This window comes from Acipenser ruthenus, chromosome 16 (genome assembly GCF_902713425.1).
Source record: "Acipenser ruthenus chromosome 16, fAciRut3.2 maternal haplotype, whole genome shotgun sequence".
NCBI classification, from domain to species: Eukaryota; Metazoa; Chordata; class Actinopteri; order Acipenseriformes; family Acipenseridae; genus Acipenser; species Acipenser ruthenus.
Genome location: NC_081204.1, coordinates 58,703 through 86,323, shown reverse-complemented (window position 1 = coordinate 86,323; position 27,621 = coordinate 58,703). Strand labels below are relative to the sequence as shown.

Genomic DNA, 27,621 nt, shown 5'->3' with positions numbered 1-27,621 from the left:
GCCCCTATGGCTGTCCAGAGTGCGCAGCTGTTTAAACATTTTATTACGAATACACAATGTCGTAGTACGGGTGTCCACGTCAGTATTTTAAAGAGGTTATATTTTCATGTTTCTGGTGAAGAATTGTTTTGCTATCGGTTATATTTTAAAACAGGCAGTTTCGAAGAAAACAAAACGGATAATTAAACCGGACCCTGCTCGAAACAAGGACTAATGCCAACTGGCCGGATAATCCCGGGACACTGTCAGACGGGTCAGGTTTTTAAACCCGCAATATGATTTCTAATTCATGTTATGATCCTTTCCCGATAGAATCGCCGCCGCACTTTGATTTCAAATCGATTCTTTTGTGGCGTGGAGGCGAGTTAGGAAACCCGACCTGTCCCGCAGTGTCCCGGAATTATGGGGCCAGTTAGCAAGCCTATAGTCGTTTGAATTGTAGTTCTCTACAGCGATGTAAACTCTATCCGAAAGTATATACTTCTGAACGGAACTCTACTAATTTAATAACACACTATAAAATTATAACCAAGATTCATGAAGAACATTGTATTGATACAGCAGCAGTTTAAAAAAGGGCAGCGTTAGATTTCGAAATGTCACTTTTTTCAGTTGTTAGTATTTCTACAAAGCGGCGTGTCATTCAATATGTTATCGCTACATTACATTAGGAGGCTGTGTGGTCCGGTGGTTAAAGAAACGGGTTTGTAACCAGAAGGTCCCCGGTTCAAATCCCACCAGCCACTGACTCATTGTGTGACCCTGAGCAAGTCACTTCACCTCCTTGTCGTAGTTGTGACTCTGCAGCTGATGCACAGTTCACACACCCGAGTCTCTGTAAGTCACCTTGGATAAAGGCGTCTGCTAAATAAACAAATAATAAACATTATTCGGCATTTTTTATTCGACTTTATGAAGCAAATTTAGTTACTGCAATTGCATTTAAACTCATCTTCAACCACGGAACCAGCAGTTCTACTAAATGTCCACACGAGGGCAGCATTGGATAGCAAATGAAAGCTAAAGCCTCGTCTGTCTGGCTGCAGTGCTCTACCCATTGTAAACAGCAGAGGGCACCGCAGCCGCGCGTCTCTGTGTGAAGCAGGGAAGCTGTAGTTCATGTTGGAAGCAGACTGTAATGGAATTACAGCGATGTTACTGGCAGTCTGATGCATCGGGTGCTGTGTTCCAGTTAAAGCTGTGGGCAGGACTATGGTGTCGGTATATCTGAATGCACTGAGGCGGTTCATGTCAGCATCCCTTCAGTTTAATTTGATCAGTTAGCACATTAAAACATTAAAAACAAGATGCGTTGCTGTGCAATCATTTCTTTATATTACCAATTCAACAAAACAACCATTACAGGACTGGGTGGACTGGTTTAGTCGCGAGCTCTTGCTGAGTTCTTACTGGAAAGGTTGTTTATAGCAACAGTCCTAGTAACGGCTAGGCCAATCAGCTACAGCTTTCCTGCCAGCCTGCGACGGCGGTGACCAGCTAGTGTGGCGCTCTGTGAGTGGAGGAGCGCTCCGTGCTGGTGAGCCACGAGGGCGGAAGCCGGGAAGTTTGCAGTAACACAGACACACAGCAGCACGCGTGGATCCCCAGGATCATTCGGGGTGCTTGAACCCGGTTCAATGCGAGCGGAGACACCGCTGCAGCCTGGCTGTCGCCGGGATTTCCTGTGTGTGCTGACAGAGACACGACAACCCAACCAGCTTCGCGTCCCGGGTAAGCAGCGCGGCCGTGCGGTCTGTCACATGCATCGACATTTAAATGAGTCCGAGGGCTCGATTTCCTTGCTGCGTGACTTCCCAGGTGCCCAGCCAGTCACGCTGCATGCAGAAACCCAGCCCTGTTACATTTGAACATGATCATTGTCCTGCACCGTGCGGCGTTGCTGTTGTACTCTGTACGGATATGTGTGCGCATGACCCTCTCTCTGACCGAGGAGATGGCTTTATAATCACACACAACCCCAACTCTAAGAATTGAAGCTGGGACGGGTCCCCCACGTCGCTCAAACTGCAGCCGACTGCTCTTCTCGAGCTTCACGTTTGAAAAGGTGTTTTGAGAAGTTTAAGTTGGTGTATGAAAGCAGATTGCAACCGACTGCTCAATTAAACACAATTGTGTCTGTCTGTGTCTGTGTTTCTGTCTGTGTCTGTGTCTCTACCTGTGTCTGTGTCTGTGACTGTCTGTGTCTCTGCCTGTGTCTGTGACTGTCTCTGCCTCTGCCTGTGTCTGTGTCTCTGCCTGTGACTGTGTCTGTATCTCTGCCTGTGTCTGTGTCTCTGCCTGTGTCTGTGTCTCTGTGCCTCTGCCTGTGCCTGTATCTGTGTCTCTGCCTGTGTCTGTATCTCTGTCTGTGTCTGTCTCTGCCTGTGTCTGTGTCTGTGCCTGTGTCTGTATCTCTGTCTGTGTGTCTGTGTTTGTGTCTGTGCCTGTGTCTGTATCTCTGTCTGTGTCTGTGTCTCTGCCTGTGTCTGTGTCTCTGTGCCTCTGCCTGTGCCTGTATCTGTGTCTGTATCTGTCTGTGTCTGTCTCTGCCTGTGTCTGTGCCTGTGTCTGTATCTCTGTCTGTGTGTCTGTGTTTGTGTCTGTGCCTGTGTCTGTATCTCTGTCTGTGTCTGTGTCTGTGTCTCTGCCTGTGTGACTGTGTCTGTGACTGTGTCTCTGCCTGTGTGTCTGTGACTGTGACTGTGTCTGTGTCTCTCCCCAGGTCTGGGCAGTGATGGAGTCCGTGTTGCTGCGCTGTCCCGTCACAGCGCTTGAGTTCCTGGGAGAGGACTGCCTGCTCTCCGGTGAGTTTGAGACCGTGCCAGGAACAGAGCTGGGCAAAAACAACCCACCGGGTTGACGTCGCCGGTTCGAGGACGGGAGCTCCCAGGGAGCGCCGCCCGGGGGGAGGGAGGGTCAGGTCGGCCAGGGTGTCCTCGGCTCACCGCGCACCAGCGCCCCCTGTGGTCTGGCCGGGCGCCTGCGGGCTTGCCTGTAAGCTGCCCAGGGCTGCGTTGTCCTCCGATGCTGTATCTCTGGGTGGCTGCACGGTGAGTCCGCAGTGAGTAAAGAAGCGGGCGGCTGACGGCACACGCTTCGGAGGACAGCGTGTGTTCATCTTCACCCCTCCCGAATCAGTGCGGGGGTGGTAGCGGTGAGCTGAGCCTAAAATTAAGTGGACATTCTAAACTGGGGGGAAAACAATACAAATAGTCAACCACTAAATTAAAAAAAACGAACAAAAAAACCACCATCCTGAAACACACCGGGAATATTTAAAAACCCAGATTGCTGACAATACATTTCAAAAGCTGTTACTGTTTACTAAGCAGCTGTGTGCTTTGAAGGAACATTGTGGTTGGCTAGCTGTGCGTCAGCTGTTTCCCTGTTTAGTTCATTGGTGATCCTTTATTGATTCCGTTCCTCTTGTTTCTGCAGGGGAGGGCCCTGTCCTCACTGTGTACAGCCTGGGTCCCCACAGGGAGAGCGCATCACGGAGCGTGCTCAGAAACTACCGTATCCACGGCATCCGCCCGTCACCGTGGCGACAGGAGGGAGGGGGCGGGGCCGTTCTGGCTGTGTTTGGAGGGAAGGCGGTGCGAGTGATGGAGCTGAGGGAGGGCCCCTCCATTGCAGACCTGTCCCCGCTCTCAGAGCTCCAGGACTGGGTCTGGGATGTGTGCTGGCTGCAGGACGGGGAAGGGTCTGGTTCTGGGATGCTGGCGGTGGCTCTGGCCCACAACGCGGTGGTTCTGTTGGACCCGGTGTCGGGCCGGGCCCTGCGGGAGGTGCACTGCGAGGAGACGTGCATCCTGTACTCTGCGCTGCTCGTGGGACGCAGCTGGGCCCGGCTGGCGCTGGTCTCGGGCACCGTGTTCAACCAGCTGGTTCTGTGGAGGCCAGGAAACTGGGGGCCCAGGAACGAGGAGGGCCAGGCCAGGGCAGAGTGCAGGGTGGCTGGGCACCAGGGCGTGATCTTCGGGCTGGCGTACCAGCCGCACAGGGGGCTGCTGGCCTCGGCCTCTGACGACCGCAGTGTGCGCCTGTGGGAAGTGGGGGACCTGTCTGAGGAGGGGGGAGTGTGGGGATCAGGGGGGGCGGGGGGGCCATGCTGCCTGCAGATTCTCTACGGTCACCAGGCGCGCGTCTGGGCTGTGCGTCTGCTCTCCGATTGGCTGCTGAGTGTGGGCGAGGACTCTGCCTGCCTGCTCTGGGGCTGTCGCCGCGGAAACGTGCTGCGCAGGTTCAAGGGTCACCGGGGGAGGGGGGTCAGGGCGCTGGCGGCAATCGAGAGGGAGGGGGGAGGGGCCTGGGTGGCTACAGGGGGGGCTGACAGCGGGATCAGACTGTGGAGGATCGGGGGGGAGAGGGCTGAGGGAGAGGTGGAGATTGACGAGGGAGAGGGGATGGTGAGGGCTGAAGGAGAGGTGGAGATTGACGAGGGAGAGGGGATGGTGAGGGCTGAAGGAGAGGTGGAGATTGACGAGGGAGAGGGGGTGGTGAAGGCTGAGGGAGAGGTGGAGATTGACGAGGGAGAGGGGGTGGTGAGGGCTGAGGGAGAGGTGGAGATTGACGAGGGAGAGGGGATGGTGAGGGCTGAGGGAGAGGTGGAGATTGACGAGGGAGAGGGGGTGGTGAAGGCTGAGGGAGAGGTGGAGATTGACGAGGGAGAGGGGGTGGTGGAGATTGACGAGGGAGAGGGGGTGGTGAGGGCTGAGGGAGAGGTGATGGTGAGGGCTGAGGGAGAGGTGGAGATTGACGAGGGAGAGGGGGTGGTGAAGGCTGAGGGAGAGGTGGAGATTGACGAGGGAGAGGGGGTGGTGAGGGCTGAGGGAGAGGTGGAGATTGACGAGGGAGAGGGGATGGTGAGGGCTGAGGGAGAGGTGGAGATTGACGAGGGAGAGGGGGTGGTGAGGGCTGAGGGAGAGGTGGAGATTGACGAGGGAGAGGAGACGGAGGGAGAGAGCAGTCCAGGGGGCAGGCGTCTCTCTCAGCTCCTCTTCAGTGGTCAGGGCACCCCCAAAGTGATTCGCCTGGTGGACTCTGGGGCTCAGGTCCTGGTGATGACAGACTCGGGGTGCCTGTACTGCCACAGTGTGGGAGAGGAGGGTGAGCAGGGGGAGGGCTGGCAGCTGCTCATGGAGGATCCTGACTTCCAGTCCTACAGTGTGGTGGAGGTGAGTGCTGGGGCTGCGCTGTGTGCCGTGGGTAACATCGCAGGCAGGGTCCGCGTCTTCTCCCTGTCCCAGCCAGGGGGCGCTGTGGAGGTGTGGGCCGGCCGGGGGAAGGTGCACAGCCTGTGCTGGGGGTCCCGGGAGGCTGGCTCGGAGCTCTTTGTGTCGGGCCCCGAGGGCAGGGTGCAGTGGTGGGGGGCGGGCCAGGCAGAGGGAACCCCGCTCAGGCTGCTCCAGCGAGGCTCCTTCCTCCTGCCTCCCTGCAGGCACCGGTGGCTCACCGGAGTGGCTTTCCTGCCAGGCAGTGGCGACGGCGCGGGCCTGTGGGTGTGTGGGGACCGGCGGGGCTCTGTGCTGCTGTACCGGGACAGGGCTTCGAGGGGAGAGCAGGGAGAGGGAGTCCGCACCAAGGCTGACCCGCAGGAGCCGGTGTCGGTGCTGTTCGGGCTGCACGGCAGGCAGGGGGTGACCTCAGTGACAGTGCAGGGGGGTCTGGTGTACAGCACGGGGCGGGACGGCTGCTACCGAGCCCTGCGTGTGAGGGAGGGGGGCCCCGTCCTGGAGGTTCTGCGGGCACAGAGAGCCTGCCGCGGGATGGGCTGGATAGAGAGGGTGCTGTTCCAGGGCGTCGGGGGAGGCGGGGAGCTGGTGCTGGGGTTCCACTCCACGGATCTGGTGCTGTGGGACTCGGGGAGGAAGGAGAGGCTGCTGTGTGTGCCGTGCGGAGGGGGGCACCGGTCCTGGAGCTACAGCCGTGGCTCTGCTGGATTCAGCTTCGCCTTCCTAAAGCAGGGGGCTGTCTGCCTGTCCCGGGCCCCTCGTCGCTACGCAGCTCGGTGTTGCTCCCCGGTGGTGAGGCAGGGGCTGCACGGGAGGGAGGTTACCTGCCTGTGCCGCCTGGGTGCCGTGGCAACGCCGGGAGGAGCTGTGGATATCCTGGTGACGGGCAGCGAAGACACCACACTCACCGTGCTGGCCGTCCAGCCCTCCCACAGACGGATCACAGCCCTGACCACCCTCACTGACCACATCTCCAGTGTGAGGGCACTGGCCACGGCACAGAGAGGCGGACTGACACACGGACACACAGACCAGCTCTCCGCTCTGCTGTTCTCAGCAGGGGGGCGGGCCCAGCTCCAGTGCTACCGGCTGCTGATTGGCTGGGACAAACAGCGGCAGGGCGTGTCCTGCCAGGCAATTCACCTGGCCTCTCACCGATTGGACGAGCACTGGGAGCGAATGAGGAACCGGCACAAGACTGTGAAGATGGACCCCGAGACCAGGTGAGTCGAGCCTCCTCTCTACCCCCAGCATGTCTGTGGCCTGTGCTCTATCCTCTCAGGTACATGTCTGTGGCAGCGTGTGTGACCTGTGCTCTATCCTCTCAGGTACATGTCTGTGGCAGTGGTGGATGCTGGGATGGATGGTGGGGACGCAGTCTTCCTGGCTGCAGCCTGCAGTGATGGAGCAGTGAGGTGAGGTCGGGCACGGCTGTACTGGGAGGCTGGGAATACTGGGCTGGGATCCTGGGCAGTGTGCGGTGGTACAGTGGATGCTGAAGGCTTGCAGATGACTGGGGAGTTTATTCATACAGCAGAACGTCGCATATCCAACCATCACATAACCGTCCTGATCAGTTAACCGACTCGCTGAATAAATCAATCAATACATATTCAAAGTAGCAAAGGGAGTAATGGCAAATGCAGCTTCCGCGATGGAAACAGAAAGAACGCGTTCTAGCAGTCAGCCTGCTGGTGCGTTCCCCTTTAAGAGAGGCGGGCTGTGTGCACGTGTCAGTCAGCCTGCTGGTGCGTTCCCCTTTAAGAGAGGCGGGCTGTGTGCGCGTGTCAGTCAGCCTGCTGATGCGTTCCCCTTTAAGAGAGGCGGGCTGTGTGCGCGTGTCAGTCAGCCTGCTGGTGCATTCACCTTTAAGAGAGGCGGGCTGCGTGCACGTGTCAGTCAGCCTGCTGGTTCGTTCCCCTTTAAGAGAGGCGGGCTGTGTGCACGTGTCAGTCAGTCTGCTGGTGCATTCCCCTTTAAGAGAGGCGGGCTGTGTGCACGTGTCAGTCAGCCTGCTGGTGCGTTCCCCTTTAAGAGAGGCGGGCTGTGTGCGCGTGTCAGTCAGCCTGCTGGTTCGTTCCCCTTTAAGAGAGGTGGGCTGTGTGCGCGTGTCAGTCAGTCTGCTGGTGCATTCCCCTTTAAGAGAGGCGGGCTGTGTGCGCGTGTCAGTCAGCCTGCTGGTTCGTTCCCCTTTAAGAGAGGTGGGCTGTGTGCGCGTGTCAGTCAGTCTGCTGGTGCATTCCCCTTTAAGAGAGGCGGGCTGTGTGCGCGTGTCAGTCAGCTGCGTGTCGCAGGGACGTTTCAGTACACCAGTCGAGAAAGCTTTTCTTTTGTGCAATGTGTTTATATGATGGAGCGCACGCCGGCAGATATCATCAGCATGGTGGTGTAGCTTTTAAATGTATTTGAATTAAACAAAGCAAGCTTCATGAACGCAACGCAATATTGAAACCGAGCTGCGTATCGGCTGTTGGCAATATGAAGAAAGAGCGCAAAGTACCGTGACAGAGATATAAAGAAAGCAGACCCAGGGAGGCAGGGACTTCTAGAGTTAAGAAAGAAGCCATCAGTTGCAGGTTACAGAACATTTAGCGTTTTGTTTTGTATTTTTTTAAGGCTTTGCTTGGAGATGGCTTATAGCAAACCGCACAGCAACACTGTGGATTTGAACCCTAATTAATCTCATTTACGTTTGCTTGCTTTTAAAGCGTGTTTAAAGCAGTTTGCGTGTTGTTTTTGTTCACTAATCTATTCATGGATGTGGAAATGCTTTTTCTATAGATGTTCGCAAATCCGACTTTTTCACATATCCGGCTAGACTCCAGTCCACAGGGGGTCGGATATGCGACGCTGTACTGTATTTATAAATACAGTCATGTGCTCCTCGGGCTGGGTTCACTCTGGTGACCCCTTGTGCTCCTCGGGCTGGGTTCACTCTGGTGACCCCTCGTGCTCCTCGGGCTGGGTTCACTCTGGTGACCCCTTGTGCTCCTCGGGCTGGGTTCACTCTGGTGACCCCTTGTGCTCCTCGGGCTGGGTTCACTCTGGTGACCCCTCGTGCTCCTCGGGCTGGGTTCACTCTGGTGACCCCTCGTGCTCCTCGGGCTGGGTTCACTCTGGTGACCCCTTGTGCTCCTCGGGCTGGGTTCACTCTGGTGACCCCTTGTGCTCCTCGGGTTGGGTTCACTCTGGTGACCCCTGGTGTTCCTCGGGCTGGGTTCACTCTGGGGACCCCTCCTGTTCCTCGGGCTGGGTTCACTCTGGTTACCCCTCGTGTTCTTCGGGCTGGGTTCACTCTGGTGACCCCTGGTGTTCCTCGGGCTGGGTTCACTCTGGGGACCCCTCCTGTTCCTCGGGCTGGGTTCACTCTGGTGACCCCTCGTGTTCCTCGGGCTGGGTTCACTCTGGTTACCCCTCGTGTTCCTCGGGCTGGGTTCACTCTGGTGACCCCTCGTGTTCCTCGGGCTGGGTTCACTCTGGTGACCCCTCATGTTCCTCGGGCTGGGTTCACTCTGTGTTCCTCGGGCTGGGTTCACTCTGGTGACCCCTCGTGTTCCTCGGGCTGGGTTCACTCTGGTTACCCCTCGTGTTCTTCGGGCTGGGTTCACTCTGGTGACCCCTCGTGTTCCTCGGGCTGGGTTCACTCTGGTGACCCCTCATGTTCCTCGGGCTGGGTTCACTCTGTGTTCCTCGGGCTGGGTTCACTCTGGTGACCCCTCGTGTTCCTCGGGCTGGGTTCACTCTGGTTACCCCTCGTGTTCTTCGGGCTGGGTTCACTCTGGTTACCCCCTGTGTTCCTCGGGTTGGGTTCACTCTAACCTCTCGTGTTCCTGCAGGTTGTTCTCGCTGTGGGAGGAGCGGCGCAGGCTGGCTCTGCTGGCAGAGTGGTTTCATCACCAGCGCTGCGTTCTCAAGGTGACCTCGTTCACACACTGGCTGGGGCAGCAGCAGGAGAGCAGGTGAGAGCAGGAGAGCCGAGCAGCTTCACAGAGACACTCAGCAAAGAGTGTGCTCCTCTGTCTCTCACTCCCTCTCTCACTCCCTCTCTCTCTCTGTCACACTCTCTCTCTCCCTCTCTCTCACTCCCTCTCTCTCACTGTCACTCTCTCTGTCTCTCTCTCCCTCTCTTTCACTGTCACTCTCACTCTCAGGAGAGTGTTTCTGTGCAGCGCTGCGACGGATGGGAGCATTGCATTCTGGGATATCACTGAGGCGGTGGAGGGAGGGAGTCTGGAGGAGGATGGTGGCGCCCCCCAGCGGAAGGGTAAAGAAACAGCATGTTCACTCTACCAATTCCTAACACCAAAAAACAAACAAAACAGCAGTTTGTTACTGTATTTAATATAACTTCTTCTGAAGTGTCATGTGCTTCGTGTCGATAATGAACCAGTAGAGCTCTGCCTGTGTTTCGTATCTGATTTCCCATCAGGAGATGAGTGAAGGGCCCCTGATACAGTGTGTTAGACTCTGTACCTGCAGCTGTGGTGCTGCAGAGCGCTGTGTACTCCCAGTTAACACCGAGCTCTGTGTCTGTGTGTGTTTCAGGGCTGGGCAGCCCCTTTCTGACTGTGCAGCTGCACCAGAGTGGGGTGAACAGCCTGGATATCCTGGAGACGGAGACTCCAGGGCGCTACCTGCTGGCCAGTGGTGGTGATGACGGCTCCCTGCAGGTGTGCCGCGTGTGTGTGGAGAGCAGCGTCGCCGTGGCGTCGGTGCGGATCAGCGCTCGCTTCGCAGTCCTCTCTGCTCACGCCGCGCTCCTCACCGGGCTGCGCTTCCTGACCCCTGACCTCCTGGTCTCCGCCTCCGTGGACCAGCGCGTGGCTCTGTGGCGGCTGGGCCGGGCCGGGCTGAGCTGGCAGGGAGCCCGGTTCTGTCACGTGGCTGACGTGGCGGGGCTGGAGGCGTGGCAGAGAGAGGAGGACCGGGACACCTTCCTGGCAGTGTGCGGGCAGGGGCTTCAGATACTGAGGCTGGGACACAGGGAGAGACTGGGAGAGACTGGAAGAGACTGGGAGAGACTGGGAGAGGGGGCTGGGGGGCACTGTGAGGAGGCTTAGCAAGGACTGCAGGTACCAGGCAAGATGAGAGGGGAGCCGCTGAACTCGTCTCTGCTTTATTTCTGTGTGTGCTCTCCATGCTGAGCCCGGTGTTTAAACTCATATGCTGTTCATGTTTTAAAATAAATGCTTACTTAAGAAACAAAGTGTTATCTGGGGGTGTTATTGGAAAAGAAATGTATCGGCTGCAGTGAGGGGATCAAGGCACACCAGTCTCTCTCACGGCTGCAGTGAGGGGATCAAGGCACACCAGTCTCTCTCACGGCTGCAGTGAGGGGATCAAGGCACACCAGTCTCTCTCACGGCTGCAGTGAGGGGATCAAGGCACACCAGTCTCTCTCACGGCTGCAGTGAGGGGATCAAGGCACACCAGTCTCTCTCACGGCTGCAGTGAGGGGATCAAGGCACACCTGTCTCTCTCACGGCTGCAGTGAGGGGATCAAGGCACACCTGTCTCTCTCACGGCTGCAGTGAGGGGATCAAGGCACACCTGTCTCTCTCACGGCTGCAGTGAGGGGATCAAGGCACACCTGTCTCTGCTCAGTGAGGTTGACATTTTAAACCAGCATGCTGTGCAATAGGGCCTCACTGGCCTGCTATTGAGTTTCAGGTCTCCACTAAATCTCATTATTTATTGAAGCAGTGTGATGGTGTGCTTCATTGAATGTATGATTGCTCCCTGAACACAGACAGTTAAACCATTTCAAATCATTTCAATCTGCCTGTGTGTGCTGGATGATCCCTGCCTGCCTGTGTGTGCTGGATGATCCCTGCCTGTGTGTGCTGGATGATCCCTGCCTGTGTGTGCTGGATGATCCTTGCCTGTGTGTGCTGGATGATCCCTGCCTGCCTGTGTGTGCTGGATGATCCCTGCCTGCCTGTGTGTGCTGGATGATCCCTGCCTGTGTGTGCTGGATGATCCTGGTTAGTGAAGTGGCAGGCTTGCGTGGTTGATTAATATTTCATGCTGCTGCCAGCTTCCTTTTGTCTGGATCCTCAGCGAGGGATGATTCTCTCTTCCTCACTCCAGTGCCTCACTAAGGGGGAGTGAACCTGAGACTGAGGAGAGAAAGGGAGAGCGAGGGACTGTCAGTCATGCAGGAGGAACGAGAGAGAGAGACTGAGAGCGAGGGACAGGCTTTCCCAGAGGAAGAGTGGGCCAGAGGGGGCTCCCTAAAATTCAAGCATTTTCTAACCTGAGAGAATGATTCCTGGACCGTTCTTCATAAGCTTCAAGCTGGGTTTCCATCTGCAGCCTCACAGTGACCTGCTCTGCAGCGCGAGCCTCCAGTGAGCCTGGGGACGGCTGCTTTGCTGGGATCCAGTCGTGTCAGAGAGTGAGAGGACAGTGGAGCAGACCGTGGAGCTGCTCTGGTGCTGAATCACTGAAGCCCTGCACACCTACACAGCATTAACGGATTAGAGCAAATCTGCTATTGATACTGTGACTGGCAATGTCACATTTTCGAGGGTCCTGCCAGAAGATGACCCCCCCAGGTTTGAAGGCAGGGGGCCTTGAGAGATCGAGTGGGAGAAGGGACTGGCCCCACACCCCCCAGGGAGGAGAGAGGGGGAGCAGCCCCCCCCTGACCCCCCGCGATCACAGGAGAGTGTGCTCTGTCCTGTCTCAGGGGAGCCAGCAGCACCCCCATGATTCAGGACCAACCAGGGAGGTGAGTGCACCTGGGACCGGCCAGTGTGGAGCTGTGATAGTCAGGGAGGGGAGGTGCAGCTGGGACAGGCCAGTGTGGAGCTGTGATAGTCAGGGGGGGAGGTGCAGCTGGGACAGGCCAGTGTGGAGCTGTGATAGTCAGGGAGGGGAGGTGCAGCTGGGACAGGCCAGTGTGGAGCTGTGATAGTCAGGGAGGGGAGGTGCAGCTGGGACAGGCCAGTGTGGAGCTGTGATAGTCAGGGAGGGGAGGTGCAGCTGGGACAGGCCAGTGTGGAGCTGTGATAGTCAGGGAGGGGAGGTGCAGCTGGGACAGGCCAGTGTGGAGCTGTGATAGTCAGGGAGGGGAGGTGCAGCTGGGACAGGCCAGTGTGGAGCTGTGATAGTCAGGGAGGGGAGGTGCAGCTGGGACAGGCCAGTGTGGAGCTGTGATAGTCAGGGAGGGGAGGTGCAGCTGGGACAGGCCAGTGTGGAGCTGTGATAGTCAGGGAGGGGAGGTGCAGCTGGGACAGGCCAGTGTGGAGCTGTGATAGTCAGGGAGGGGAGGTGCAGCTGGGACAGGCCAGTGTGGAGCTGTGATAGTCAGGGAGGGGAGGTGCAGCTGGGACAGGCCAGTGTGGAGCTGTGATAGTCAGGGTGGGGAGGTGCAGCTGGGACAGGCCAGTGTGGAGCTGTGATAGTCAGGGAGGGGAGGTGCAGCTGGGACAGGCCAGTGTGGAGCTGTGATAGTCAGGGTGGGGAGGTGCAGCTGGGACAGGCCAGTGTGGAGCTGTGATAGTCAGGGTGGGGAGGTGCAGTCGGGACACTGTGGAGTGAGTCGGGCAAACATCTTGAACTTAAATCTTTGTGAATGTCTTTCATGTTATGAAAAGAATGATTTTGGTTTCACTGTATTTCCACGTAATGCCATCACATATTATTATTATTATTATTATTATTTATTTATTAGCAGACACCCTTATCCAGGGCGACTTACAATTGTTACAAGATATCACATTATTTCTACACACAATTCCCCATTTATACAGTTGGTTTTTTTACTGGAGCAGTCTAGGTAAAGCACCTTGCTCAAGGGTACAGCAGCAGTGTCCCTTACCTGGGATTGAACCCACAACCCTCTGGTCAAGAGTCCAGAGCCCTAACCACTACTCTACACTGCTGCTCTAATTGTGTCATTATCAATGTCTCTCCAGCAGGGGGCAGTGTTAGTGAAGTCCCAGGACCGGCTCAAGGTGCCTCGCTTTCCTGTGATTCAGATCAGAACCGAGCAGACAGCAGGTACAGCACCAGCTCCTCTGCTAAGCACTTCACTTGGTCTTTTTTATTTTCTGAAACAAACCAAATCTAATGTAAAACGGTTGCACCCTATTTCCAATGGGGATTGGTACAGGTCTGTAACCGGGGATACCCCACTGTTCTGTTCTGTTCTTTATCAGAGAAAGCCTCCAGTAAGCAGGTCTCCTTCCCTGCCCGCTCAGCCTCGCAGCCGCCACAGCGCCCCTCGCAGGCCAGGAGGAGGAAGTGCGTTCCTGTGCTCAGTGTGGAGATGAGCCCCTGGGGGGGTCCCTCCTTCTCCGAATCCTCGTTCACAACCATCCCCCCCCGAGAGGAGAGAGAGAAGGATAGAGTGGCCCCTGCTGGGCAGGACACGGGGAGCAGGGGCAGAGCCCCCAGGAAGCCCCCCCTTCGCTCCCGGCTCCGCACAGCCAGGCTGCCCCACCTCCGCTCCGTCTCCAACCTCAGCTTCAGCCGCAGCTTCACCTTCTCATTCTTTGAGCTGCCAGAGCACCAGACCCTGCAGCACAGACTGGAGAAACAGAGAGAGGTACACCTGCTACTGAGGGAGCTGCAGCTCTGAGGAGAGGAGAGGAGAGGAGAGAGAAGAGAGAGAGGAACCTGCTACTGAGGGAGCTGCAGCTCTGAGGAGAGAGAGGAACCTGCAGCTCTGAGGAGAGGAGATCAAATCTTTCTTTAGGTGTTGTTATTTTGATATAGTTTTGAGGTTGAATATTCAGTCCAGGTTTGAAGCACTCACTCTTCATTACTGATATTTAAATCCAGAAGAAACACAAAATAAATAAAAATCTGTGTTGAAGTCTTTGTATTGGGGTTGTTCATTTTAAATGCCATGTGTTTACAGTTACCAGTTCTACATTAAACAGCAGAAATAATGTTACTGGCTTGCCAGACCCAAGAGCCTTTTCATTTCTCAGGCTAGCAGACCCTGGCCTTGAAAAAAAGAAATGCTGTTCTCCTCGGTTCTGCTTTTATAAGCTGGCACCTCTGCGTTGTTAACGAGCTTTGTGAAGCAGAGACGTCTTGTGTTAATACAATTCCATTATTATTGATTGAATCTGCTTTTCAAATGCTTGGTGTTTCAAACCGGCTTTAAAATAACCTTTATTATTGAAGTGTGTTCAACAATCATTTAAAACATGAGGCTCTTTCACAAATCACTGTGAGGGCAATGAGAAAGTGAATACGAAACTACCATGAAACTCCTCCACTAAATAAACACATTACAAAACAGAAACAAATAGACGTGCACATTGAAAACAGAAGGACGCATTGTAGGCATTTGAAAATGAAACATACTGAGCCCCTCCGGGACCCGCCAGGACACAGCGGCGAGCGCTTAACCACAACATTACTGGACAAGCCCGGCGGCTGACCGCCCCCAGCGGCGCCCCGAGGAGCTCGCAGGCTTTCCAGCGCTTCACTTGGTCTCCAGTTTCCAGCGTCCTCGCTGATCCACACAAACCTAACGACTCGTTCTCTTCATCTGACGTGAACGCGCACAACGGGTCTCTTTATAGACCTGGCAGCAGTGACGTCATAAGAACACCACCCACCTCCCCTCATGTGATAGGCTGCTTCTGTTCTGCTTTTCAGCCAATCGGCCATGCAGGGCGTCTTCCCCCCCCGAGTTAACATCGTGACTGTGAAATTGTGTGTGCCTTTGTGTGTTCATGTTACTCTGTGTTCATGTTAGTCCCTCGTCTCTGTAAGCGCTCAGTCCCGTCCCCATTGTCTAAAACAAGCAACGGTACATCGCATCTCCTCTTCAGTCACTGCGTGTAAACTGGAGCACGTGAAGCGTCCTGTCTCCAACGCCATAGAGTTCACACAAACTGTCTGCAAATTAAAAAAAACTGTTATATTAAAACAGCCCTCTGTGAAGCACTGACACGAACGATTCTTTGTGTTAAACTTAATGCAATTCCATCAGCTACACTCGTTCATCTGCAATTCAAATGTTTGCTGACTTCAAAACAATACACGCGTCCAAATTCAGATTTCAAAATACATTTTAAAAAAGGTTTTTGAGTGGGTGCGGAGCCAAAGCGCAGGCAAGCAGGCAGTGAGGCACACTGCCCCCTCCCGTGGACACACACCGGTACTACAGCCAGAGGGGAATGTGACGCTGGGAGTCCTAGCAACACTGCAGCCGAATTAATGACGTGTATTATTATTAATATTATTATGATGATGATGATGATGATGATGATGATGTTTGTAGGAATCACGATTTCTGTGATTTATGACTCATGCTGTGTAGGGCGTCTCGTATTTTTATCAGAGCGATGTCATTTTTCACAGTTTTGGTCGCTCAGCTTTCACGGGCAGTTTCCCTTCCCAAGCTCCAGAGGTTCACAGTGAAAACTGCGAACGCTATCTTCACAAACAGCGACAGACGGGCCAATCGGGGCGGGGACGTCACAAACGCGCTCGAGTCATGCGGAGCCGCCGCCACGGAGGCGCTCGGCTCCCTCCAGTGGACACGCACCGGTACTGCAGTCGGGAGGCGCTGGAAGATTATTTGCTGAATTCCTTACCGATGCGGCTATCTCGTGGAGAGAAAGTGGAACGGTTACGTCATGTCCTAAACAATCTGATTGGATAAAAGACAAGTCACAAATTAAGTGACTTCTGATTGGCGAACGCAGTTAGCGAATCAAAAGTTAGAAATGCGTTACCTAATTTGTATAGACCCTATAGCTGTCCAAGGTGCGCACCTGTTTAAAAATATACATTTATTATTAATAAAACATTTTTTTAGTACACGTGTCCACGTCAGTATTTTAATAATATTATATTTTCATGCTTTTAGTGAAGAATTGTTTAATATCAGTCATATTTTAAAACGGGAGGTTTCGAAATAACCAAAGAAAACAACGATTCTAAACCGGAACGTGCGTGAAGGAATCAACTGTAGTTCTCTTTTATAGCGGTTTAAAATGTATCTAAAAGTATATACGGGTGTTTGCAATAATTTAATCACAGACGTAGAAATATAACCAAGATTCATGACGACCATTGTATTGATAGAGCAGTTGTTTAAATAAAAGAGCAGCGTCAGTTTTGGAAATATCACATTTTATATTTGTGTCAGTTTTTAGTTAAGTAAATTGGAAAATTACAAGCGGTGTGTATTTCAGTATGCTAACGTGACGTTTTTCAGCAGGTTTCATTTGATTTTATGAAGCAGAATTAGTTAACACTCAAATTAACCCCTCGACAGCAGTTCTACTAAATGTCCACACGAGGGCAGCATTGGATAGGAAATGAAAGCTAAAGCCTCGTCTGTCTCCCTGAAGTTCGCTACCAATTGTAAAGAGCAGAGGACAGCTCAGCCGGAGGCGTGTGTCTGTGTGAAACGACTTTATTTCATGTGATAAGTTTGTGGAAGAAGGACGCCATGTGAGGAGGCGTTTGCTCTTGTTTTACACAGACTACGAGGGACAGCGCTCGTTAAACCAGGTGAGTGCATCTCGTTTACTTTGTTTATTATTCAGTGCAGCGGTTGTTTTTGAATCCCGCATTTTTAATAACAAATGGCCGTCCGGACCCGCTTGTGACTGTTTGCTGAGTGGCTTTTAATAATGTCTTTGTCTTTGTGAGCTCTGATCAGCAGGGTGCGGTTTGACTGGGGTGTGATTCCCCGGCTATATTGACTGGGGGTCATCTTTATTGTTTATAATCGTACGTTGTTATTGCCTTTTAGCTCTTGAGCATAATAATCTCAATCCCGTTTGAAATGACACTAAGTGCATTTGCATGGTGGCAGATGAGGGATGTCGCTTCACTCGAGGCTTGTGTACTGATGAAGATGTAGTTTCAGTGTTTAATGGTTATCCCCTCACTGTGTGTGTGTGTCTCTGTGTGTGTGTGTGTGTGTGTGTGTGTGTGTGTGTTTGTGTGTGCTTGTCTCTCGCCTGTCCTGTGAGGATGAAGATGTAGTTTCAGTGTTTAATGCTCATCCCCTCACTGTGTATGTTCTTGTCTCTTGACAGGTCTGTGAGGATGAGAAGGTCTCCACAGTCTGGAGTCTGGTCTCTGACAGGCTCAACATACCTGTCAATCAACAGGGACTCCTCTACAAAGGCAAGGCGCTGGCAGGTAGGCTGAACAGCACAGCACAGCACAGCACAGCTCACCCCTCCTCTCACCCCTCGCCTCACCCCTCCTCTCACGCCTCGCCTCACCCCGGGTCAGTGTGGCACAGCCTGCCTGCTCTTCTGAACAAACACTTCAGCCCTGCCGACGCAGTGAGAGTCTGGAGCAGCTACACGAGGTAACCTGAACACAAACACACAGACACACACACAGACACACACAAACACACACACATATAGAGGCTGGAGCAGCTACACAAGGTAAATTGAACACAATAAACACGGCTACACACACAATCCTAGCTGCAGCAGATGTACAATGTTATACAGACACACACAGACACAGTTGTACAGTGACACAGAAACGCACACACAATCACAGCTGCAGCATACACACTCTGAAATGCAGGTGTAGAGCAGCGTGTAGTTGTGACTCTGTGTCTCTCTCCTCCCCCTCTCCTCTCCTCTCCTTACTTTGTTTAAAAGAATAGAAGCACACCCAGTGAGCAAGGCATTGAGCAGCCCCACATCCCGCTTCACAATACCGCTACATATTGACTGACTGTTCGCATTGTGTGTGTTTGGTAAGACAAACCACATTTTCTACTTCTACTTTCTACGATTGGGCAAGTCAGTGGTTGTTTGATAACAGAACATAAAACATTACAGAGCGGGTTGAACTGCATTGCTGGAAATCAAGGCCCTTTAAAATGTGTACCTTCCCAGCTCAGGTATTGCTGAGGTAAAGAGACACTTCCTACAGGAGGACAGGACGTTGTCAAGGAGGGGATGTCGTCACGTGTCCTGAGGGCTTTCTTAAAAACATTGTTTTATTATTTCTAAGCGTACGTTGTTATTGCCTTTTAGCTCTTGAGCATAATAATCTCAATCCCGTTTGAAATGACACTAAGTGCATTTGCATGGTGGCAGATGAGGGATGTCGCTTCACTCGAGGCGTGCGTACTGATGAAGATGTAGTTTCAGTGTTTAATGCTCACCCCCTCACTGTGTGTCTGTGTGTGTTCTTGTCTCTCGCCTGTCCTGTGAGGATGAAGATGTAGTTTCAGTGTTTAATGCTCATCCCCTCAGTGTGTGTCTGTGTGTTCTTGTCTCTTGACAGGTCTGTGAGGATGTGGTGGTCTCCACAGTCTGGAGTCTGGTCTCTGACAGGCTCAACATACCTGTCAATCAACAGGGACTCCTCTACAAAGGCAAGGCGCTGGCAGGTAGGCTGAACAGCACAGCACAGAACAGCTCACCCCTCCTCTCACTCCTCGCCTCACCCCGGGTCAGTGTGGCACAGCCTGCCTGCTCTTCTGAACAAACACTTCAGCCCTGCCGACGCAGTGAGAGTCTGGAGCAGCAACACAAGGTAACCTGAACACAAACACACACACTGCTATACACACACACACACAGACACACAGTGAGAGTCTGGAGCAGCTACACAAGGTAACCTGAACAAAATAAACACACACACTGCTATACACACACACACACCGACACACACACACACAGACAGAGACGCACACACAATCACAGCTGCAGCACACACACTCTGAAATGCAGGTGTAGAGCAGCGTGTAGTTGTGACTGTGTCTCTCCCTCTGCCTCTCTCTCAGGATTACGAGCGGAGGCTGCGCTTGTTGAGCCTGGATGATATGGAGCGGCTGGCGACCCGCATGCTTCACCCCGAGGCTGTGGAGTGCATGGAGCTGTCCTTCCTGGACTGAGGAATACTGCTGCTGCCCTCTCCCCCCTCTCCTCTCCACCTCTCCCCTCTCCTCGCCAAGGAGGGGAGGTGAGGAGATGGAGGAGAGAGAGGAACCTGCTACTGAGGGAGCTGCAGCTCTGAGGAGAGGGAGGAGAGGGAAGAGAGAGGAACCTGCTACTGAGGGAGCTGCAGCTCTGAGGAGAGAGAGGGAGGAGAGAGAGGGAGGAGGGAGAGGAACCTGCTACTGAGGGAGCTGCAGCTCAGAGGAGAGGAGAGAGAGGAACCTGCTACTGAGGGAGCTGCAGCTCTGAGGAGAGGAGAGAGAGAGATTAGAGAGAGGAACCTGCTACTGAGGGAGCTGCAGCTCTGAGGAGAGGAGAGAGAGAGATTAGAGAGAGGAACCTGCTACTGAGGGAGCTGCAGCTTTGAGGGGAGGAGAGAGAGGAACCTGCTACTGAGGGAGCTGCAGCTTTGAGGGGAGGAGAGAGAAGAACCTGCTACTGAGGGAGCTGCAGCTTTGAGGAGGAGATCAAATCTTTCTTCAGGTGTTGTTATTTTGATACAGTTTTGAGGTTGAATATTTCAGTCCAGGTTTGAAGCACTCACTCTTCATTACTGATATTTAAATCCAGAAGAAACACAAAATAAATAAAAATCTGTGTTGAAGTCTTTGTATTGGGGTTGTTCATTTTAAATGCCATGTGTTTACAGTTACCAGTTCTACATTAAACAGCAGAAATAATGTTACTGGCTTGCCAGACCAAGAGCCTTTTCATTTCTCAGGCTAGCAGACCCTGGCCTTGGGAAAAAAGAAATGCTGCTGTTCTCCTCGGTTCTGCTTTTATAAGATGGCACCTCTGCGTTGTTAACGAGCTTTGTGAAGCAGAGACGTCTTGTGTTAATACAATAACATTATTATTGATTGAATCTGCTTTTCAAATGCTTGGTGTTTCAAACCGGCTTTAAAATAACCTTTATTATTGAAGTGTGTTCAACAATCATTTAAAACATGAGGCTCTTTCACAAATCACTGTGAGGGCAATGAGAAAGTGAATACGAAACTACCATGAAACTCCTCCACTAAATAAACACATTACAAAACAGAAACAAATAGACGTGCGCATTGAAAACAGAAGGACGCATTGTAGGCATTTGAAAATGAAACATACTGAGCCCCTCCGGGACCCGCCAGGACACAGCGGCGAGCGCTTAACCGCAACATTACTGGACAAGCCCGGCGGCTGACCGCCCCCAGCGGCGTCCCGAGGAGCTCGCAGGCTTTCCAGCGCTTCACTTGGTCTCCAGTTTCCAGCGTCCTCGCTGACCCACACAAACCCAACGACTCGTTCTCTTCATCTGACGTGAAAGCGCACAACGGGTCTCTTTATAGACTTGGCAGCGGTGACGTCATAAGAACACCACCCACCTCCCCTCATGTGATAGGCTGCTTCTGTTCTGCTTTTCAGCCAATCGGCCATGCAGGCCGTCTTTCCCCCGAGTTAACATCGTGACTGTGAAATTGTGTGTGCCTTTGTGTGTTCATGTTACTCTGTGTTCATGTTAGTCCCTCGTCTCTGTAAGCGCTCAGTCCCGTCCCCATTGTCTAAAACAAGCAACGGTACATCGCATCTCCTCTTCAGTCACTGCGTGTAAACTGGAGCACGTGAAGCGTCCTGTCTGCAACGCCATAGAGTTCACACAAACTGTCTGCAAATTAAAAAAAAAACTGTTATATTAAAACAACCCTCTGTGAAGCACTGACACGAACGATTCTTTGTGTTAAACTTAATGCAATTCCATCAGCTACACTCGTTCATCTGCAATTCAAATGTTTGTTGACTTCAAAACAATACACGCGTCCAAATTCAGATTCCAAAATACATTTTAAAAAAGGGTTTTGAGTGGGTGCGGAGCCAAAGCGCAGGCAAGCAGGCAGTGAGGCACACTGCCCCCTCCCGTGGACACACACCGGTACTGCAGCCAGAGGGGAATGTGACGCTGGGAGTCCTAGCAACACTGCAGCCGAATTAATGACGTGTATTATTATTAATATTATTATTATTATTATTATGATGATGATGATGTTTGTAGGAATCACGATTTCTGTGATTTATGACTCATGCTGTGTAGGGCGTCTCGTATTTTTATCAGAGCGATGTCATTTTTCACAGTTTTGGTCGCTCAGCTTTCACGGGCAGTTTCCCTTCCCAAGCTCCAGAGGTTCACAGTGAAAACTGCGAACGCTATCTTCACAAACAGCGACAGACGGGCCAATCGGGGCGGGGACGTCACAAACGCGCTCGAGTCATGCGGAGCCGCCGCCACGGAGGCGCTCGGCTCCCTCCAGTGGACACGCAGCGGTACTGCAGTCGGGAGGCGCTGGAAGATTATTTGATGAATTCCTTACCGATGCGGCTATCTCGTGGAGAGAAAGTGGAACGGTTACGTCATGTCCTAAACAATCTGATTGGATAAAAGGCAAGTCACAAATTAAATGACTTCTGATTGGCGAACGCAGTTAGCGAATCAAAAGTTAGAAATGCGTTACCTAATTTGTATAGACCCTATAGCTGTCCAAGGTGCGCACCTGTTTAAAAATATACATTTATTATTAATAAAACAGTTTTTTTAGTACACGTGTCCACGTCAGTATTTTAATAATATTATATTTTCATGCTTTTAGTGAAGAATTGATTTACTATCAGTCATATTTTAAAACGGGCAGTTTCGAAATAACCAAAGAAAACAACGATTCTAAACCGGAACGTGCCTGAAGGAATCAACTGTAGTTCTCTTTTATAGCGGTTTAAAATGTATCTAAAAGTATATACGGGTGTTTGCTATAATTTAATCACAGACGTAGATGTATGTGTATTTCAGTATGCTAACGTGACGTTTTTCAGCAGGTTTCATTTGATTTTATGAAGCAGAATTAGTTAACACTCAAATTAACCCCTCGACAGCAGTTCTACTAAATGTCCACACGAGGGCAGCATTGGATAGGAAATGAAAGCTAAAGCCTCGTCTGTCTCCCTGAAGTTCGCTACCAATTGTAAAGAGCAGAGGACAGCTCAGCCGGAGGCGTGTGTCTGTGTGAAACGACTTTATTTCATGTGATAAGTTTGTGGAAGAAGGACGCCATGTGAGGAGGCGTTTGCTCTTGTTTTACACAGACTACGAGGGACAGCGCTCGTTAAACCAGGTGAGTGCATCTCGTTTACTTTGTTTATTATTCAGTGCAGCGGTTGTTTTTGAATCCCGCATTTTTAATAACAAATGGCCGTCCGGACCCGCTTGTGACTGTTTGCTGAGTGGCTTTTAATAATGTCTTTGTCTTTGTGAGCTCTGATCAGCAGGGTGCGGTTTGACTGGGGTGTGATTCCCCGGCTATATTGACTGGGGGTCATCTTTATTGTTTATAATCGTACGTTGTTATTGCCTTTTAGCTCTTGAGCATAATAATCTCAATCCCGTTTGAAATGACACTAAGTGCATTTGCATGGTGGCAGATGAGGGATGTCGCTTCACTCGAGGCTTGTGTACTGATGAAGATGTAGTTTCAGTGTTTAATGGTTATCCCCTCACTGTGTGTGTGTGTCTCTGTGTGTGTGTGTGTGTGTGTGTGTGTGTGTGTGTTTGTGTGTGCTTGTCTCTCGCCTGTCCTGTGAGGATGAAGATGTAGTTTCAGTGTTTAATGCTCATCCCCTCACTGTGTATGTTCTTGTCTCTTGACAGGTCTGTGAGGATGAGAAGGTCTCCACAGTCTGGAGTCTGGTCTCTGACAGGCTCAACATACCTGTCAATCAACAGGGACTCCTCTACAAAGGCAAGGCGCTGGCAGGTAGGCTGAACAGCACAGCACAGCACAGCACAGCACAGCACAGCTCACCCCTCCTCTCACCCCTCGCCTCATCCCTCCTCTCACTCCTCGCCTCACCCCGGGTCAGTGTGGCACAGCCTGCCTGCTCTTCTGAACAAACACTTCAGCCCTGCCGACGCAGTGAGAGTCTGGAGCAGCAACACAAGGTAACCTGAACACAAACACACACACACACACAGACACACACAAACACACACACAGTGAGAGGCTGGAGCAGCTACACAAGGTAAATTGAACACAATAAACACGGCTACACACACAATCCTAGCTGCAGCAGATGTACAATGTTATACAGACACACACAGACACAGCTGTACAGTGACACAGAGACGCACACACAATCACAGCTGCAGCATACACACTCTGAAATGCAGGTGTAGAGCAGCGTGTAGTTGTGACTCTGTGTCTCTCTCCTCCCCCTCTCCTCTCCTCTCCTTACTTTGTTTAAAAGAATAGAAGCACACCCAGTGAGCAAGGCATTGAGCAGCCCCACATCCCGCTTCACAATACCGCTACATATTGACTGACTGTTCGCATTGTGTGTGTTTGGTAAGACAAACCACATTTTCTACTTCTACTTTCTACGATTGGGCAAGTCAGCGGTTGTTTGATAACAGAACATAAAACATCACAGAGTGGGTTGAACTGCATTGCTGGAAATCAAGGCCCTTTAAAATGTGTACCTTCCCAGCTCAGGTATTGCTGAGGTAAAGAGACACTTCCTACAGGAGGACAGGACGTTGTCAAGGAGGGGATGTCGTCACGTGTCCTGAGGGCTTTCTTAAAAACATTGTTTTATTATTTCTAAGCGTACGTTGTTACTGCCTTTTAGCTCTTGAGCATAATAATCTCAATCCCGTTTGAAATGACACTAAGTGCATTTGCATGGTGGCAGATGAGGGATGTCGCTTCACTCGAGGCGTACGTACTGATGAAGATGTAGTTTCAGTGTTTAATGCTCACCCCCTCACTGTGTGTCTGTGTGTGTTCTTGTCTCTCGCCTGTCCTGTGAGGATGAAGATGTAGTTTCAGTGTTTAATGCTCATCCCCTCACTGTGTGTCTGTGTGTGTTCTTGTCTCTCGCCTGTCCTGTGAGGATGAAGATGTAGTTTCAGTGTTTAATGCTCATCCCCTCACTGTGTGTCTGTGTGTGTTCTTGTCTCTTGCCTGTCCTGTGAGGATGAAGATGTAGTTTCAGTGTTTAATGCTCATCCCCTCACTGTGTGTGTCTGTGTGTGTGTGTGTGTGTGTGTGTGTGTGTGTGTTCTTGTCTCTTGCCTGTCCTGTGAGGATGAAGATGTAGTTTCAGTGTTTAATGCTCATCCCCTCACTGTGTGTCTGTGTGTTCTTGTCTCTCGCCTGTCCTGTGAGGATGAAGATGTAGTTTCAGTGTTTAATGCTCATCCCCTCACTGTGTGTGTCTGTGTGTGTGTGTGTGTGTGTGTGTGTGTGTGTTCTTGTCTCTTGCCTGTCCTGTGAGGATGAAGATGTAGTTTCAGTGTTTAATGCTCATCCCCTCACTGTGTGTCTGTGTGTTCTTGTCTCTTGACAGGTCTGTGAGGATGAGAAGGTCTCCACAGTCTGGAGTCTGGTCTCTGACAGGCTCAACATACCTGTCAATCAACAGGGACTCCTCTACAAAGGCAAGGCGCTGGCAGGTAGGCTGAACAGCACTGCACAGCGCATCACAGCACAGAACAGCTCACCCCTCCTCTCACGCCTCGCCTCACCCCGGGTCAGTGTGGCACAGCCTGCCTGCTCTTCTGAACAAACACTTCAGCCCTGCCGACGCAGTGAGAGTCTGGAGCAGCAACACAAGGTAACCTGAACACAAACACACACACTGCTATACACACACACACACAAACACACAGACACACAGTGAGAGTGTGGAGCAGCTACACAAGGTAACCTGAACAAAATAAACACACACACTGCTATACACACACACACACCGACACACACACACACAGACAGAGACGCACACACAATCACAGCTGCAGCACACACACTCTGAAATGCAGGTGTAGAGCAGCGTGTAGTTGTGACTCTGTGTCTCTCCCTCTGCCTCTCTCTCAGGATTACGAGCGGAGGCTGCGCTTGTTGAGCCTGGTTGATATGGAGCGGCTGGCGACCCGCATGCTTCACCCTGAGGCTGTGGAGTGCATGGAGCTGTCCTTCCTGGACTGAGGAATACTGCTGCTGCCCTCTCCCCCCTCTCCTCTCCACCTCTCCCCTCTCCTCGCCAAGGAGGGGAGGTGAGGAGAGGGAGGAGAGAGAGGAACCTGCTACTGAGGGAGCTGCAGCTCTGAGGAGAGGGAGGAGAGGGAAGAGAGAGGAACCTGCTACTGAGGGAGCTGCAGCTCTGAGGAGAGAGAGGGAGGAGGGAGAGGAACCTGCTACTGAGGGAGCTGCAGCTCAGAGGGGAGGAGAGAGAGGAACCTGCTACTGAGGGAGCTGCAGCTCTGAGGAGAGGAGAGAGAGATTAGAGAGAGGAACCTGCTACTGAGGGAGCTGCAGCTCTGAGGAGAGAGAGGGAGGAGGGAGAGGAACCTGCTACTGAGGGAGCTGCAGCTCTGAGGAGAGGAGAGAGAGGAACCTGCAGCTCTGAGGAGGAGATCAAATCTTTCTTCAGGTGTTGTTATTTTGATATAGTTTTGAGGTTGAATATTTCAGTCCAGGTTTGAAGCACTCACTCTTCATTACTGATATTTAAATCCAGAAGAAACACAAAATAAATAAAAATCTGTGTTGAAGTCTTTGTATTGGGGTTGTTCATTTTAAATGTCATGTGTTTACAGTTACCAGTTCTACATTAAACAGCAGAAATAATGTTACTGGCTTGTAAGTAACATTACTTACTGCTGCTGTTCTCCTCGGTTCTGCTTTTATAAGCTGGCACCTCTGCGTTGTTAACGAGCTTTGTGAAGCAGAGACGACTTGTGTTAATACAACTCCATTATTATTGATTGAATCTGCTTTTCAAATGCTTGGTGTTTCAAACCGGCTTTAAAATAACCTTTATTATTGAAGTGTGTTCAACAATCATTTAAAACATGAGGCTCTTTCACAAATCACTGTGAGGGCAATGAGAAAGTGAATACGAAACTACCATGAAACTCCTCCACTAAATAAACACATTACAAAATAGAAACAAATAGACGTGCGCATTGAAAACAGAAGGATGCATTGTAGGCATTTCAAAATGAAATATACTGAGCCTCTCCGGGACCCGTCAAGACACAGCGGCGAGCTCTTAACCACAACATTACTGGACAAGCCCGGCGGCTGACCGCCCCCAGCGGCGCCCCGAGGAGTTCGCAAGATTTCCAGCGCTTCACCTGGTCTCCGATTTCCAGCGTCCTCGCTGATCCACACAAACCTAACGACTCGTTCTCTTCATCTGACGTGAAAGCGCACAACGGGTCTCTTTATAGACCTGGCAGCGGTGACGTCTTAAGAACACCACCCACCTCCCCTCATGTGATAGGCTGCTTCTGTTCTGCTTTTCAGCCAATCGGCCATGCAGGCCGTCTTTCCCCCCGAGTTAACATCGTGACTGTAAAATTGTGTGTGCCTTTGTGTGTTCATGTTACTCTGTGTTCATGTTAGTCCCTCGTCTCTGTAAGCGCTCAGTCCCGTCCCCATTGTCTAAAACAAGCAACGGTACATCGCATCTCCTCTTCAGTCACTGCGTGTAAACTGGAGCACGTGAAGCGTCCTGTCTGCAACGCCATAGAGTTCACACAAACTGTCTGCAAATTAAAAAAAAAACTGTTATATTAAAACAACCCTCTGTGAAGCACTGACACGAACGATTCTTTGTGTTAAACTTAATGCAATTCCATCAGCTACACTCGTTCATCTGCAATTCAAATGTTTGCTGACTTCAAAACAATACACGCGTCCAAATTCAGATTCCAAAATACATTTTAAAAAAGGTTTTTGAGTGGGTGCGGAGCCAAAGCGCAGGCAAGCAGGCAGTGAGGCACACTGCCCCCTCCCGTGGACACACACCGGTACTACAGCCAGAGGGGAATGTGACGCTGGGAGTCCTAGCAACACTGCAGCCGAATTAATGACGTGTATTATTATTAATATTATTATGATGATGATGATGATGATGATGATGATGTTTGTAGGAATCACGATTTCTGTGATTTATGACTCATGCTGTGTAGGGCGTCTCGTATTTTTATCAGAGCGATGTCATTTTTCACAGTTTTGGTCGCTCAGCTTTCACGGGCAGTTTCCCTTCCCAAGCTCCAGAGGTTCACAGTGAAAACTGCGAACGCTATCTTCACAAACAGCGACAGACGGGCCAATCGGGGCGGGGACGTCACAAACGCGCTCGAGTCATGCGGAGCCGCCGCCACGGAGGCGCTCGGCTCCCTCCAGTGGACACGCACCGGTACTGCAGTCGGGAGGCGCTGGAAGATTATTTGATGAATTCCTTACCGATGCGGCTATCTCGTGGAGAGAAAGTGGAACGGTTACGTCATGTCCTAAACAATCTGATTGGATAAAAGACAAGTCACAAATTAAATGACTTCTGATTGGCGAACGCAGTTAGCGAATCAAAAGTTAGAAATGCGTTACCTAATTTGTATAGACCCTATAGCTGTCCAAGGTGCGCACCTGTTTAAAAATATACATTTATTATTAATA

The 27,621-nt window shown here is 51.8% G+C and overlaps 4 protein-coding genes across 5 annotated transcripts; all 4 read left to right on the top strand.

Moving 5' to 3' along the window:
* Window positions 1-1,637: 1,637 nt before the first annotated feature.
* LOC131697864 (WD repeat-containing protein 6-like) lies at window positions 1,638-11,316 on the top strand. Its single transcript, XM_058989591.1, has 8 exons — window positions 1,638-1,731; window positions 1,965-2,065; window positions 2,723-2,804; window positions 3,439-6,457; window positions 6,563-6,649; window positions 9,071-9,193; window positions 9,386-9,498; window positions 9,780-11,316. The coding sequence occupies exons 1-8, from the start codon at window positions 1,638-1,640 to the stop codon at window positions 10,292-10,294; spliced, it is 4,134 nt and encodes a 1,377-aa protein (XP_058845574.1). The 3' UTR covers window positions 10,295-11,316.
* Window positions 11,317-11,337: 21 nt separating this feature from the next.
* LOC117412427 (uncharacterized) lies at window positions 11,338-14,185 on the top strand. The gene is made up of 3 exons (XM_034916073.2): window positions 11,338-11,967; window positions 13,157-13,241; window positions 13,400-14,185. The coding sequence occupies exons 1-3, from the start codon at window positions 11,749-11,751 to the stop codon at window positions 13,819-13,821; spliced, it is 726 nt and encodes a 241-aa protein (XP_034771964.2). The 5' UTR covers window positions 11,338-11,748; the 3' UTR covers window positions 13,822-14,185.
* Window positions 14,186-15,476: 1,291 nt separating this feature from the next.
* On the top strand, window positions 15,477-19,742 carry LOC117412145 (ubiquitin-like protein 4A-A). Of its 2 annotated transcripts, none has more exons than XR_009307439.1 (4): window positions 15,477-16,724; window positions 17,258-17,538; window positions 18,480-18,731; window positions 18,982-19,742. XR_009307439.1 is itself a non-coding variant. In XM_058988206.1 (4 exons), the coding sequence occupies exons 2-4, from the start codon at window positions 17,268-17,270 to the stop codon at window positions 19,090-19,092; spliced, it is 459 nt and encodes a 152-aa protein (XP_058844189.1). In that variant the 5' UTR covers window positions 15,479-16,724; window positions 17,258-17,267; the 3' UTR covers window positions 19,093-19,742. The 2 variants fall into 2 exon arrangements, 1 of the variants encoding a protein (XP_058844189.1); XM_058988206.1 differs by having other exon boundaries at window positions 15,479-16,724; window positions 17,258-17,363.
* Window positions 19,743-21,228: 1,486 nt separating this feature from the next.
* LOC131697668 (uncharacterized) lies at window positions 21,229-25,709 on the top strand. Its single transcript, XM_058988202.1, has 5 exons — window positions 21,229-21,433; window positions 22,175-22,275; window positions 22,809-23,099; window positions 24,506-24,772; window positions 25,033-25,709. Exons 1-5 carry the CDS (start codon window positions 21,229-21,231, stop codon window positions 25,141-25,143), a joined length of 975 nt encoding a protein of 324 aa, XP_058844185.1. The 3' UTR covers window positions 25,144-25,709.
* Window positions 25,710-27,621: the final 1,912 nt, after the last annotated feature.